Source organism: Podarcis cretensis, assembly GCF_951804945.1.
Source record: "Podarcis cretensis genome assembly, chromosome: 6".
Classification (NCBI taxonomy): domain Eukaryota; kingdom Metazoa; phylum Chordata; class Lepidosauria; order Squamata; family Lacertidae; genus Podarcis; species Podarcis cretensis.
In genome coordinates, this window is record NC_137175.1 from 61,876,414 (window position 1) to 61,891,590 (window position 15,177).

Here is a 15,177-nt window from a genome sequence, read left to right on the forward strand (position 1 = left end):
GGTGGAATTTGAAGGAAGAGTATTAAAATATAGATATTTTAGGAGCAATCAGGTCAGCTGAATAACTAATGTTTTTCCTTGATGCAGAACTAAAATGTTTTAAGTGCTTTCATTCCTTCCATCACAGAAGACTGTCAAAGCACTGCCAAGAAAGAAAGGGAAAATGTTGGTTTAAATGCTGTCATTTATCAAATGCATGGGCATTTGAAATACAGATACCATGAAGCCATACTATGAGTGCCTGGGACAATTCATATCCTGCTTATTCCTATGGCTCAATATTGGAGCCAGTGTGATATAGTGGGGAAGAGGGTGTGTGTGTAAGCCCTATACAAGTATTCTGAATAGGGCTAAAGTAAACCCATGAGGTGGGGAGAGCTTGCACGATTGTTTCCTGCACTTGTGAAGACTTCCATGTTGTATTTTTGTTTTAATGGTTTTTATTTCTAGACTGTACTCCCCATGCACTCTGGATCTCCACTTGTAAGTTTGTATGTTTTTGTACACTAAGAAATAGAAGCTGTGGTATATAGATCATTGGGGGACAGCCTGTTTTTTCAAGATTCTGAGTGATGTTTTCTTAGCTTTTGAAGAGACACTCACTTGACATGGTAGCTTTTATCCACCATAGATCACTTTAAAACTTTCCCCTCTTCTTTTGACAAGCACATAGAGCAGGTAGCAGTGAGACACTCAGGATTCTGGGATGAGATGGGTTTTCTGGGCTCATGAAAACACAGTTCAGGGCAGGGTTTGGTGACCCCATAACTGTTGAATGCACTCTAACTGCAGGCACATACCGTACTTAGCTATCATGGTATTGATAGGGATTCTGTTAGCTGCCTAGAACTTGGCTTTATCAGAAGGTCTTTGAGGCTGGCTGAAGACAACTGGACCTGGATTTATTTTTAATGATGTTCTCAGACAGAGCACGTGTTAAAGCTGAGGCTTTAATTTTTTATATTGTTAGAAGAGATGTTTTCAATATTGTTTTTACCATGCTGCATACCATTTCAGGTGCCATCTCTATATAACCATTGGTTCAAATGCTAATGCTTAGCTGAACTTCTTTAAAGCCTAGTCTAGGCCTTCTACATGATAGCAATGTAAAACCACAATAATGCTGGATTTTCTGGAATGCCAGATTGCCTCTAGCTCTTTTCTGCCCATCCACTCTGCATTGCTTCATTGCTATACTTGGTAAGCTCATGGCACAGATGCCAACCTTGAGGAGATATGTGATCTGCTGTTTCTAGTTCCTAAGCTGATTCTGTGAGCAGTTGTGTTAGCAGCAGAGGTGCCACTGAGTGCAACATTCAACTGCCAGCTCTCTGCCAGGGTCTCTTGCTCACAGGTGCTTTTCTGTTGTTGTTTTTCAAGAGAAAGGATGATATCTTTAACCACAAAAGTACAAGCAAATATACTATGAACGATCTTTTATTCAGAAAGCTCTCTTGGCCAGGGAAAACTTGAGCCACAACTTGCTTTGGTCACTGGCCAGTGTGACGCAGCTCAAGATGAAATATTATGGGAACACACAACGTGTTGGGATTTCACATTTGTTTTCATATTAAACAATATGTTGCATAAAACATTACATTTTAAGAGTTGTGGTAAGTTATTCTATTTATCTTTGATTGAGTTTTTATGTTTAATTATTCTCCCCCCCCCCCATGTTTTTAGCCGTCATTATTTTTATCTGTAAGCTGACTCCCTGCTAGGGAAAAAGGCAGGGTATTGTTATTGTTATTGTTATTGTTATACTGTGCAATCTGCACAGAAATGTTTGTAGAACTTAAAGTAAGCAAGGAGGAAAATAGAATATTAGTGCTGAGGAAATCAAGGTTCAAGTCTTATATAATTTTTGCCATGGCAAGAATTTAGGTCAGTGTTACTCTTGGTAAAGGACAAACATCTCTCTGTGGTCACCTCTAGACTGTCGGGGTTTTGCTGGAGTGTTTCAAGCATGTACCAGAAATTTAGGTTTGCATAATGAAAGAGGATTGAAGCATTCTGTTGCCCTAAAACAAATCCACTTCTTCTTTTTTAAAGCCTTTTGCAGTTAGGGAAGTGACAGGCAAATGCATTGAAAAGTGTGGAATGAACAAATGATTAACCTGCATATTTATAAAGACCCCACGAGCAAATCAGGATGTATGCTCATTGTAAATAAATCAGAAAAAATGATCAATGCAGACTGGGCATAGTCTAAACCCATAAGCAAATGAGGATGTATGCTCATTGAACAGGTCATCTGGAGGAGCCTTTGCATTTTGTTTTCGTTTTTTAAGTATCACAGAGGACTAGAGGGTGCAAGTATTTTTATATCTCTTTCTTTCAAAGCAACGTGCTGCAATGAACTGTGGTTTCCAGTAGAGGCCATCCGTTGCTCATACAACATAAATCTAGTTTCTTGCTAAAGCAAACTAAGAAGCTTATAATTGATCATTGTGAAACATTCAAAACAAATAATTTCATTTCTTTCTCCTTCAAAGATTTACAAGTTTCATCCATGCTTACATAACACCTGATAAATTATTTGTCCTTGTTCCCACTCAAGATTTTATTTTTTTGCTGTTCTCGGCAAATAACCATGTGAGCCCCCATTCATCATGTGAGAAGTAGCATACCGGAATATGTCATACTGATGTTTTCGCAACTGCATCTGTTCCATATTCACTTACAAGAAATTTACTTTTAATTTTGCATCTACTTGTATTATCTGCAACCACAGTTCTATTAGAGTTCTTCCAATTTTAGTTGGACTTACCCACTGAGAAAGTTCCAGTTATCCCTGCAATACATGGGAAGCTGTCTTATACTGAGTCAGACCATTGGTTTATTCTAGCTTAGCATGATTTGCTCTGACTGGAATTGATTATGAAGGATTTCAGACAGGGGACTCTCCAGCCCTGCCTAGACATGCTGGGGACTGAACATGGGGTCTTCTGCAAGCAAAGCAGATCCTCTGCTGCCAAGCTATGACCCTATGCCCCAAGGAAAAGAATAGGAAGCAACAATAAGCCAGGAGACAAAGATGCTGCGTTGTAAAGCCCTTTCTCTTACTACACTTTAGAGTGATAGCTGATCCATGGCCATTTGATGTACCTTTAGGACTATTAATTTGCTGGTGAAAATTTATCACTGAAACAGTTCTTTATCCTGGAAGAACTGTTCTGCCTGCTGCTGTGCTCAGAGCACCCCATTGCTACGTTTGGAGCACCCATCATCTTCATCTCACGGTTGCGAACCATAGGCACAGCGAAGGTTGTGGGATGTGTGTGCAAAATAGTACATACAATATAGGAGACAAGTATTGGGGATCAAGCTAGGCCGCAACTATAATGATTACAGATGAAGCAGGTTTGGCATAGGCATTGGGCATGTACCCAAAATTCAATCAGCCCGCCTGCTGGTTGATGGACAGTTGGAGTTGACCAGTGTCAGTTAGGAGTGAGCCCTGTGGCGTGGACTGCAAAAAAGAAAAAAGTGACCATTTGACACACAATATCATGTGCTATTTTTATTACCCAATAAAAAGGCTACATTTGGGTTCTGTTTGAGGAGGACTGTAAGTGCTTTTTAAGCTGGGAGTGGAGAGGGGCAGGGGCAGGCAATCACGGACTTTGCCTTATGATGGAGCAAACTATGTTTAGATATTACCTTGCTCAGATACTGTCCTATAACCGTAGACCTATAACATATTTCTACAGGCTGTTTCCATATGTGAATATCATTTGTTCTCTTGTTCACAGTTCACAAAGATACATTGTCCCTCTCAAGGTCAGTTTCAAGCTGTACAACACACACACACACACACACACATCCCTGTATAAACTATGAAAGTGCATTTCATATTCTCCAAAGACAGGCAATAAAATGATGCCCCAACCTTGTTTAAGTTCTTCCAGTGTAAAGCTGTGGATTTCTAAATCTTTATGGAGTACCGCTGGGCTTAGTTGTTTGTAACGTCCAGTATCTCTGCCGTAAATTCCATTTAGTATCACACCATGGCGAGGTGGAGTAGCAATGTAGAATCTCAGCACATCTTGAGGGACATCAAAATCTTCAACATTGATGGTGCCTGGACCCATTGCCTTAATGTCACCTTCCATTACCTAGAGGAAAACATGAATTTCAAAAAAGAAAAAAGAATTGGAAATTACAGAATTAAGAAACAAGAAAATCTTTGCTAAGCGAACCTACTTTTTAAAGCATTTCAGTTCTAATACAACACCACATGTATCACGGGGAGCAAGCAGCAACTAGTCTTCAGATGTAGAACAGTCAATGTGCCCCAAAAGAAGTTAGCTTCTAGACTGGTTATTTCTTTTATCTGGACATATATCTTTTAGGCTTATTGCCCTGCAATAACCCTGTTAATATAGTGGCTTTAGTGAATGTCTGCATGCAGACAGGAGGACCCGAAGAGGAACTGTTTCATCCAGACTTGCTAACTGGCAGTCCTGCCCATTGGCAGATTGCTTGCATCACAAATAAGGAGGCTCTGTTTTAAAGATGAAAGGAAAGTATCATACAACACCTGAAACTGAACGGACAATCAACATTCCAGTTCCATGTGAAAATGAATTGTCAACTGAATGTCCACATTTGAGATTTATCTTGAATTTGCTTAAATGAAGTTCTCTTGATGGATGCTAAGGTATCAGCTATCAAAGTGCAATACTAGGGCACTGTAGTTCCACCTGCCTCAAAAACAACACTACAGTGCATGCATAACAGTTATCAGTTTTGAATATACCCAAGGAAATTCAAGTTAGGGGAAATTACTTAGAATCTCATCATCGCCACCCCACATTCATTTCAGTTCTAATGTTTTCACTCTGCAAATGGACGGTTCCATAGGAATGTCCCCTATTAGTTTGCACCAGTTCTGCTTTCGCCTAAGAGTTGTAGGATAAACAAGAAAACTTCTGGCATAAACTTCCTTGCCTGCTCCCCAACATATGCACACATATTTGTTTAAAAAGAAGCCATACTGCATATGTCCCACCACAGTTTTTTTGCACTTCAACTAACATATAATACAGAGTGTGGAGCTGTCTCTTTTCTCTATTTGTAGATTGTTTACTTTCATGTCATGAAGAAGCAAACCAATGTGTCTAAACAATTCAGATACCTAGTTACATGGCTCATCTGGTATGTTGGTTCAATTCCATTAGAAAGTAGAGCTTTTCCTTCTTTCTTTCAGCAACTCTAATTGGGAAGAGCAGCACGTACGGGTGATCCCAAACTAGTTTGCTTTTCTAAAAACCTAGCCAAAGGAAACGAAGTCTTTTACTAGGACTTTAATGTACGCTATACATTGCAAGCACTGGCCCAGTGCTCATTGGGGTTACAATCCTAGAAATCTACATGTGCACACACAGCTGAAGGCTTTTCTGAAGTATGCCTGAACATGGAGCTCAGGTTTACAGTTCAATGTACATGCATGGCATTATATGTGGAACAATTTATAATAATAATACCAATAATAATTTATTATTTATACCCTGCCCATCTGGCTGGGTTTCCCCAGCCACTCTGGGTGGCTTTCAACAGAATATTAAAATACAATAATCTATTAAACATTAAAAGCTTCCATAAACAGACGTCTTCTAAAAGTCTTGGGGGAGGGGAGAGAAAAGTTTTTTCTCTTTGACATCTGGTGGGAGGGCGTTCCACAGGGTGGGTGCCACTACCAAGAAGGCCCTCTGCCTGGTTCTCTGTAACTTGGCTTCGCAGCAAGGGAACCGCCAGAAGGCCCTCGGCGCTGGACCTCAGTGTCTGGGCAGAACAATGGAGGTGGAGACACTCCTTCAGGTATACTGGACCGAGGCCGTTTAGGGCTTTAAAGGTCAGCACCAACACTTTGAATTGTGCTCAGAATTCATGTCTGCGTTGATTTAAATAATAATAACTGGATCAAAGGTTTATGCCATAATATGTCCATTAGGCTGTGTTCAGTTCTGTTCCCTGGAAGACAACTATTTAGAAAACATCTGAAAGCAGCTCTGTTCAGGGAAGTTTTTAATGTGTGACATTTTGAAGTATTTTTAATCTTTCTTGGAAGCCACCCAGACTGGCTGGGGAAACCCAGCCAGATGGACAGGGTACAAAGAATAAATTATTATTATTATTATTATTATTATTATTATTATTATTATTATTATTATTAGCCTTAGGAAAGTGGGTAGGGAGGCCATTTTTATCAAACCTCCCCACAGTCCTCTCACCACTAAAACTGATCGGGAGGGTTTTAGGTCCCTCTGGGATAAATTTGGGGTGTATAGACAACTGCAGAAAGGAGGATGAGTCACATTTTTTTCCTATCTCACTGCTGCATTGGCAGATGCCTTCCATTGGCAGAGAGAACATGACTGGATGCTGCTGCCTTAATCTTTAAGATGCTACTGGACGCTTCGCTGGTTTTGTTGCAACAGACTCATACTGCTATCACTCTGTTAAAATGATGTTAAATTATGTTAAAATGACGGCTCATTGGTATAGGACCCCAGTGAAGTTGTCTATAATGAGCCAACTAGATTGATCCCAGATTTGGAAATGTTCTAAGGCAAGGGGGAGTCTTTTCCCTTTGTTTCTAGGATTGTGAAGAAGAAAAACAGGCTGGGAAATCTGTGGGCCACCCGAAGCGATAGGGCTTCAATCACCCCGACCATTGGCCAAGCTGGCTGAGGGTGATGGGAGTTGGAGCTCCTCAAAATATGGATGGCTACAAATTCCCCTTTCTTGAAATAAAGATCCTGAAAGCGATAAATAAATATTCCAGGAAAGAAAATTGGTTTAGAACATGAAGAAGGCTAAAGAGTGTTATTTTTCCACTTGAAGATTGAACCTACAATTGTATACAATAAATACTGGAAGTTTAAACAAATCCAAAATATGAGGGATGATTAAGCTCTGGGACACACTTGCTTTTCTGAAGGAAAAAAAAACGATGTTGGTTGTTTGAGCCAACCATGAATTACGAATGCAACTAAGGTTTGTGGAGTAGAATGAAGAAAACCACACCTAATAATGACTAGAGCCTCCATATACTTTTTATATGATTTGGCATTCCATTATGACATATATAGTACAATGATACAGACGGGGTTACAGGGTTACAGACGGCTCAGGTTACATACGCTTCAGGTTACAGACTCCGCTAACCCAGAAATAGTACCTCAGGTTAAGAACAGAAATCATGCTCCAGCGGCGCGGCAGCAGCAGGAGGCCCCATTAGCTAAAGTGGTGCTTCAAGTTAAGAACAGTTTCAGGTTAAGAACAGACCTCCAGAATGAATTAAGTTCTTAACCTGAGGTACCACTGTAGAACCCTCTTTTCCAAGACAACCCTCATAAAAAGCCTGGAGAATCTGGAACTATCTTTATCAGACCCTCAAGCTGATAGCCTTTGCGTTTTATTTTAGCTCATGAGCAACTACTCATTCTACATGCCTATTTCATAGTTTTGCTTTTCATCTTTTAATGTTTGTCCGTTGTTATAATTGTTCTCTCTGTTTTATATACATTATAAAATGAAATACTAATACTAAAATTAACCCCCCCCCCAAAAAAAAAAAAAACCAACAAAGGTTTGCGGATAAATGAGATGTTTCGAACAATTTTAGAATGATACTTAGGGTCATTTTTTTCCATTATTACAATATGATATACTGTAATGTTTATGCTATACAAAAATCAATTTTCAATTACAATAAATTAACTTGTGTTTTTTAAATAATTCTGTCCCCAATCATCCTTACAATAAACTGTGAGGTAGGTCTCTTTTGAGTTTTACAAAGGCTGCAAGGTAGCATTTACTAAGCTCTTTTTGGATCCAGGTCAAAGCCAAACAACAGTCCAACCACTGTTACAGGAGGAGTTTGTCCAGATACGTTCTCTACAAATTCTTTTCATCTTCCTGTGAGTGGTTTTATTTAAGCCTGATGCAGTTTGCTGTTCACTTGAAGGAAGTGCTATCTCTCTCATGTGTCAAGCTCACACATTTATAATCCCTTGCCCCCCTGGAAACACCAATGATGCAATACATTAAGGAGGGTTCAAGCTCCCATTCATCTTCAAACGTTCCATAACGCAGTGTAAAATATTCTCAGGTGCAATTTCTATTGCTTTCAAGTTCAGCCACCATGTGTGCAGCATTAATTCCTCCCTTCACATGTTTCTCATTCAGGGACTTACACCAGCTGAGAACCACATATGGAGGCCCATATTTACTGAGCTTTTATTTTGTGCCATGGAAGTCGACAAGAAACACACACACACTGCAAATATGGAGTGTTTATGGTGGTGTCCATGCCTACTGGAGACAGAGGATTAAGAAATCGCATCTGCAACTGCACTATCAAAAATAAATCTGCTTCGTTTCAAGGATTTCATTATCCTAATTCTTCCCCTCACCCCGCATGTTTCCTGTCTAATTTGGCATTAATCATTTAATTCTTCCTTTCCTTTCCGTTTCCTATTCAAGTCTGAGTTGCATGTACCCCTATTGGACACTGGTAGTTAAACAAGTTACCAGTCTGAGTGCAATAATTCCCTCCCTCCCACCCCTCCCATGGCCGCCGCCTCATTTAAAAAACCATGATGACCAGGTGAGAAACAGCATGCCCCAGGGGCAAGAGCAGTGGGTCACTCTGTCTGGCAAGCTGATGAGACCGGACTCAGCTACATTAGTCAAAAAACATGTTTGAATGCATTGTAAATATGCAACACCAGATGGGGCCAGAGAGCAAAAGAAATTTCTTTGCAATTTTTACATAGCGTTTTTTCTTTCTTTTGTTGTAACAATGTAATTTCTGATTTATTTATAGCATCCCCCCCCCCCCCCGCGTGTAGATTCACCCACCTTCACCATTGCATGGTGCAGAATTCTTCCCAATGTAGTAATTTCAAGAAGTTTTTTTATTAAAAAAGCAAACACCAATATATGTACAGGATTACTCTCAAGATCCTATTCTTCTTAAAGATGGAGGATGGGTGTATGGATGGACGAAAGGAAAAGGTAGGGAGTATGCAAAGCAGGCTGAGAATAGGAGAGTGAAGGAAACGGAGTGGAGAGTGTGGCCTGTATGCAAGGAGTAGTTGGGGAAAGGAAGAAGGGAAAAGGTGAAGGTGAAGGTGAAAATGGGGGAATGCAAAGGGGGGTTGTAAACCAGGAAGGAGTGGGGTGAAGATGAAAGCAAGGGTATGGAAGGGGTTGCAGAATAGGAGGGGATGGAGGCTTCATAATCTGGGAATCTTCAGGGTGGCAAGAGAGGATATATTGTTTATTAATATCCTTCCTAACTTGCACTAGTTCATTTACTTAGCAGAGTTTACATTCCCCTTTACACAGCAGAAAACTAGTTGCAAACTTGTGTGAGTTTCTTAAGACAATACGCAATTCAATCTGGCTTGTCCAGATTGAAATGTGTTCTAATATTTTCCTGGTAAGACCCCTTGAATCCCTCCTAAAAGAATAAGGACACCACAGTCTTATTCATAAGCAATAAAAAGAAAGTTTACACACGATCAGGCAGAGCACAGTGTGATCCCAGAAGGCAGGCTTTAGGCTTAAAGTTACAAAACAGGTTTACCCCATAAGGGAGATGACCTGAGGGACTGCTTAGCTGGCAGCCAGCAGTTCATTCCAGGAAGTTTGCAGAACGAAAAGGTGGTGGAAAAGGAGAGAGTAGCAACATGCCTTGTCCTTTTACCAGGTCTGGAAAGGTCACACCCACCCACTAGTAACATGCAAGGAAGGATGCTCCAGGCCAGGAGGAACAGGAAGTTTCGACTGGTGAACCAAACATTCCCTTGCATGTCCACTCTAGGAAAACAAGGAATGTTGTACTTAACTGCTCTCAGTGGATTACATTCCACACATAATTGGGTGGAAGGTAAAAAGAGTGCTTAGCAGTTACAATGTATCAGAAGAGGAGGATACAGGAGATGGTCTGTGCAAAAGGAGGGTTGCAGAAAAGGAGGGAGGAAGAAGGCACAGACATGGGAGTGAATGTGAAAACAGATGCAAAACGAGGCTACAAAACAAATGGGAGAAACTGGGAGTTTTCTTGACTAGACACACAATTCAGCAAATAAAGTGTATTGTGGAGGGGTTCCCCAGTAAATGACAAATACATTGGAAACCTTTTGGCATATTCTATGGTATTTTCTACATTTCTTCCAATAGCTTTCATGAAACATACATTTAAGACAGATGGCAGAGTACATCTGCACAGAGGTGATATACCTGGCACATCCAATGAATTGCTGTCTACCATGGTCCGCCTATTATAACATTGTCCGATATCTCTCATGTTTTTATACCTGGCTTTCATTTTGTGCAAATAGATTACAGAAAGCAAAGAATTGCCGTGGCAGAAGTTCTCAGACTTACTGTTAAGTTCCTAAGTTGCAGGCTTGGGATTTCATCATTTACCGGATCAATGATGATGTAGAAAGGCATTGCCAAAGATTTATGAAAGCCATCACTAACAGACACCATGAAGTGATCAGAGGAGGGTTCTAAATGCTTGTGCTTTGACTGAACGTAATTGATGTAACCAGCCTGGAGACTCTGAAAAGTGAACACACCTTTGGAGAGAGTCAAAGTGTTAAAAGCAGAGAATTAAATCCATTCTATTATTTTTCACATTTACTGCTGAGAGTGTATGCAACAGAAGTGAAGGCCAGTCTTGATTTCTTGTCAAACTTGTATTTCATATTTTAAGTATACACGTAAATCATCTTGCATATACAGCGAAGAACTCTACTGAATATAGCCAGTGTCCATAAGAAAACAGCTTTTGCCATATCTAATCTTCCTGACCATTAAGACTGGGAGGAAGGGAGGGCTCCGTTGGACAACCTGATTATTCAGTCCAGTTTTGTTTTTGTTTTCTAAGTGGATTTGTTGGGTAAAAGAGCACTTCAATCTACTTCAAACGCACACAAAGCTAACATTTTGGTATGCAACTGAATTGCTCCCACAAAATATTAACAGCCCAGGAGCATCTGAAGAGACATGCGCAGATGGAGTGGATTTTGAAACGGGCTTCTCAAGTTTCTTCTGCAGTGTGGTGGTGAGAGTGTCAGACCAGGACGTGGGAGGTAAAGGTAAAGGGACCCCTGACCGTTAGGTCCAGTCATGGCTGACTCTGGGGTTGCGGTGCTCATCTCGCTTTATTGGCCGAGGGAGCCGGTGTACAGCTTCCAGGTCATGTGGCTAGCATGACTAAGCCGCTTCTGGCAAACCAGAGCAGCGCACGGAAACGCCGTTTACCTTCCCGCCAGAGCGGTACCAATTTATCTACTTGCACTTTGACATGCTTCCGAACTGCTTGGTTGGCAGGAGCTGGGACCAAGCAACGGGACCTCACCCTGTCGCTTGGATTCGAACTGCCGACCTTCTGATCGGCGAGTCCTAAGCTCTGTGGTTTAACCCACAGCGCCACCCGTGTCCCTCTAGGACCTGGGAGACCAGTGTTCAAATACCCACTAGCTCATGAAGCTTGGCCTTGGGCCACTCACTTCCCTCTTAGCCTAACCTACCACACAGGGTTGTTATGAGGAAAATATGGAGAGGAGGCAGAAAACTATGCATATCAACTTCAGGTCCTTGGAGACAAGCTGGGTATAAATGTAACAAACAAATAATACAATATGCCAAATTTGATTTGGATACAAATCTCCTTCAGGCAGAGCCCAACTCAAATTGGGGCTCACACATCAGCTGTTCTTGCCAGTTCCTTGCCTTTCCCAGCAGGCTCCTTCCATTCCAGTTTTTAAAAGCCTGCCGAAAGGTTTTTTTATTTTGCCAGGCCTATGCAGGTAATTAAGAGTCCACCCTCCACAATAGAATATTGATGCTTATTTTTAAAATTAGTTTTAAAAATTGTTTCTAACTTCTTGTGCTTTTATTGTATGATTTTTATCTTCTTAATGTTGCAAACTGCTTTGAAATGTGTTGTGATTTAACAGTATATAAATGCATTTATAAATAAGTAACTAAAAAAAAGCCTTACTTTGCAGAAATGAGAAACAGGCAGCAAAGGGTTTTGTGAAAACTGAAAACGGTGCACAGAGCATAATTTCCTTCTGCTAATCAAAACCCAAAATCTTGGGCAGGAAATGTCCCTGCAGAAAGGTTCCACTGTGTGATAGCAGTGAGGGGCAAATTTAGGGCTGTGCATTGGGCAATGAGCTGAGGGGGTGTTTTCTGAAAGCCCAGGTTAGCCTAGTTAGAGCTTTACCAGCTTTGGGAAGGAGGTGAGTGGGGCTCTAGGACCCTGCCAGAGCCCTCACACCTCCTTCCCAAAGCAGGCTCCCTCCTTACCCATCCTTTGGGAAGGCACCAAACTTTGGCTTTGCACAGGGCACCATAGCACCCAAGTCTGCCACTGTAGCAGTCTTCTGCCACCTACTACCATCTCCCTCTTCCCTAAAGTATAGGGAGAGGAGAGGGGAAGGTGGAACCAACTACAGTGTCTTGCTCTGCTTACACTTGGAACGTATACATGGAAGTGGGGAACTGCAGGGGAAATCCCTTGTCCGACTTTCTGTGGAAACATAGGAGATTCTAAGGAAGTGCCAAGTTCTTCTCTGATACATTACCTAACCCTGTATATGAGCATTTTGTGCAAAGAGGTTAAGCATGGGTCTACTTTCTGAATCAGTGTAGTACAGATGGGGGTGGGAAGCATTTGAATATAAATCTTTTGTGGGAGGGAGTGGGGTGTGTTTCTTGAAAGGCTCCAGATCCAGAGTCACGTAAGCTTTTTCCTTCCTTAGTTTCAGAGTCACTTAAAATATATACCCCACACACCCCAAAAAAGCTTAAGAAAATGTAGAGAAAGGCGATGACAGCCTAGAAATCATTTCAAAGCAACCTTAGTTCTTTGGAATGTATCTACAGGGTTGATGAAAAATACCAAAACCATATTTTGGCCCAATATTAGTGTTTGGGCCTGGGGAGAGAGTCTAACCTTCTGCTTATCAGTTTCTCCTTCATAATTGTTGCCCGTGAGTTTTGAGGCCAGTGGGGGGGGGCAGAAGTAGAGCAACAAGTCTGTAACTCACTTATATTAACTCCAGCATTGCTCTTCTCATGTCCAGGTGTAGGAAGAATGTTCTCCAAGTATCCATACTGAGGACTGGTTTCCAAGAAGAAAGTTAGCTTCTCTGGAGTTGTGTCTTCATCTGAGGCATCCAGATATTTTAAACTGATGCATGCTGACGACCCCTCTTCCACCACAAACATCTCCCCTTTAAAAAAGGGCAGAAGAAGAATGTTGCTAATCCCAACTCTACTTTGTTCATAACTAAGAGGCTGCTAAGTCATCATAGCCTGCCTGTCTAGCACCTCAACATAATCGGCTATTGATCCGGTCAGTAGCTGCTGAGAAAAGCACTAGTTTCAGCTCAAGATAACTTACTCAGCAGTACTGGGCTGCTGTGTATCTCTAGATGGTAGCAAACATTAAGCAGTCATTCTTCTCACAGTGCCTGACAGGTGTGGAAAGCTATAAAGCATGGGTTCAATTGATATTTGCATAATCCAAACTATTCTCCTCTAATCAATTTCTATGGTGTTTATATAGCTTGGTGTTCAAAATAGATGCAATCAATGATGTAACTAAATTGCTTTAAACTCCCCTTTGTAAAATTTGGCTATCCCACAGGGTTGGAGGTATGGGGCAATGTTATAATTTCCATGACTTCACCCCACACACAGCTCCACAGGCAGAACAGAATCTGACAAGTCATCTGTCCAGGGTTTCTGCACAAGGAAGACACAATGCTTCTCATAAGGAGTTCAGAAAGACAGTGGTAAAAGTCTTGGACAAGTCACAGAAACAATTTGCACAAAATGAACAACCACAAATAGAATACTGGAATGCAGTGAGGGGTCAAGATGTTGTGAAGAGCCAGGAATGGGGAATGTCAAGTTGGAGGTTAGCAGCATTTTGTAATTTAAGCATTCATGATATGCAAAATAAATCCTTTTGAAGCAGAATATTTCTTACAAATTCATATTGCTTTAATAATTAAGTGTATAGTAATGTGCAAAGTATTTGTAAGACTCTGTCAGGCTTCAAAGGATCCACCCCACCCACCCACAGCAGGTTGCCAGGAATGGATAAGACAAGGAAGTTCTTACCAATATTGTTTATACAATATTCACAGAGAGGGGCTAGAGTAATGATGTTGCTCCAAGTGAAACCCCACCCCCTCCGTCTCTCCCATTATACGTTATTCCTACAGTGGCTGATCTGTGCCTTCTGCCTCTGAGCTCTCTGCTCTCCTACTTTCAATGCCCGCCAGGTTCTGGGAGAAGGCTTTCTAAAGACACGGAGTCTGTCAGCTGTCTCTCCCCTGGTGCTTCTTCTTCTTCTTGCTCCTCTCCCATCATTTCCCAGCTTCCCCCCTCTTCTGCCTCTGAACTGTGACCTCCCACAAAACACTGTTGTAAATCTATACTGTCTTCCTCTTCTCTGGAAGGGTCAGGCTGGAGAGGCGGCCTCCACCATTCCTCCTCTGTCCAATCCCTGATAGACTCGGGATGAATAACACTTTCTTAGATCATTCACCCTCTCAACCACCCTGTCAGAAAGGGAAGCATCAAACCTATTTAACAGACATTGAACTGACATTTAAAGACGGCAGCTTGTATGTATATTCTAGGTCTAGTGAACCAAATTCTCTTGAGTCCAACACTGTCTACAGGCAAGTTAGTTGCTTGCAGAAAACAAGGGAACCCCCAAGAGAAGAAGGCTCAAATCCAGGGGATTGGTGGTGGGATGATGGTGCATGGTCAGAGAGAAGAGGGAGCAGACTGGGAGGAAGAGGTGTGGGAAGCTGAAGAGATAACATGGTTTAGTAAGCAGGAAGAGGCTGTGGCAGAGGCGGAAGCAGAGGCTGGAGTGGGGCCAAGAGGCAGAGATGAGGCACACTGCTGAAGAAGCCAGGGAGTCTCCCCCTCCTGCTTTGACCAGCTCCCCTCCGCCCTGGTCTCCCAGAACTTGCAGAGGTATGAAGAGGATAGAGCAAAGACAGACCATGCAAAGAAGCCTCAGGTTGCTTGGGAAGGACCCAGGAGAGGAGGAGACTTTGGGAACTGTGGGAAGGCAAGAACCTTCAGTTCTTGCAACTTCCTCATTGGGGCAAGACC

At 41.7% G+C, this 15,177-nt stretch overlaps 1 protein-coding gene across 3 annotated transcripts in view; it reads right to left on the reverse strand.

The window, feature by feature from the left end:
- The window catches only part of LOC307219124 (FRAS1-related extracellular matrix protein 1-like), a 105,713-nt gene that overhangs the window by 57,867 nt on the left and 32,669 nt on the right, over positions 1–15,177 (reverse strand). For all 3 annotated transcript variants that reach the window (XM_079982070.1, XM_079982069.1, XM_079982071.1), the window contains exons 18-20: positions 13,086–13,271; positions 10,405–10,601; positions 3,893–4,118 (exon numbers count right to left, since the gene is read on the reverse strand). In XM_079982070.1, coding sequence (XP_079838196.1) covers positions 3,893–4,118; positions 10,405–10,601; positions 13,086–13,271 — 609 coding nt within the window. The remainder of the gene's footprint in view (positions 1–3,892; positions 4,119–10,404; positions 10,602–13,085; positions 13,272–15,177) is intronic.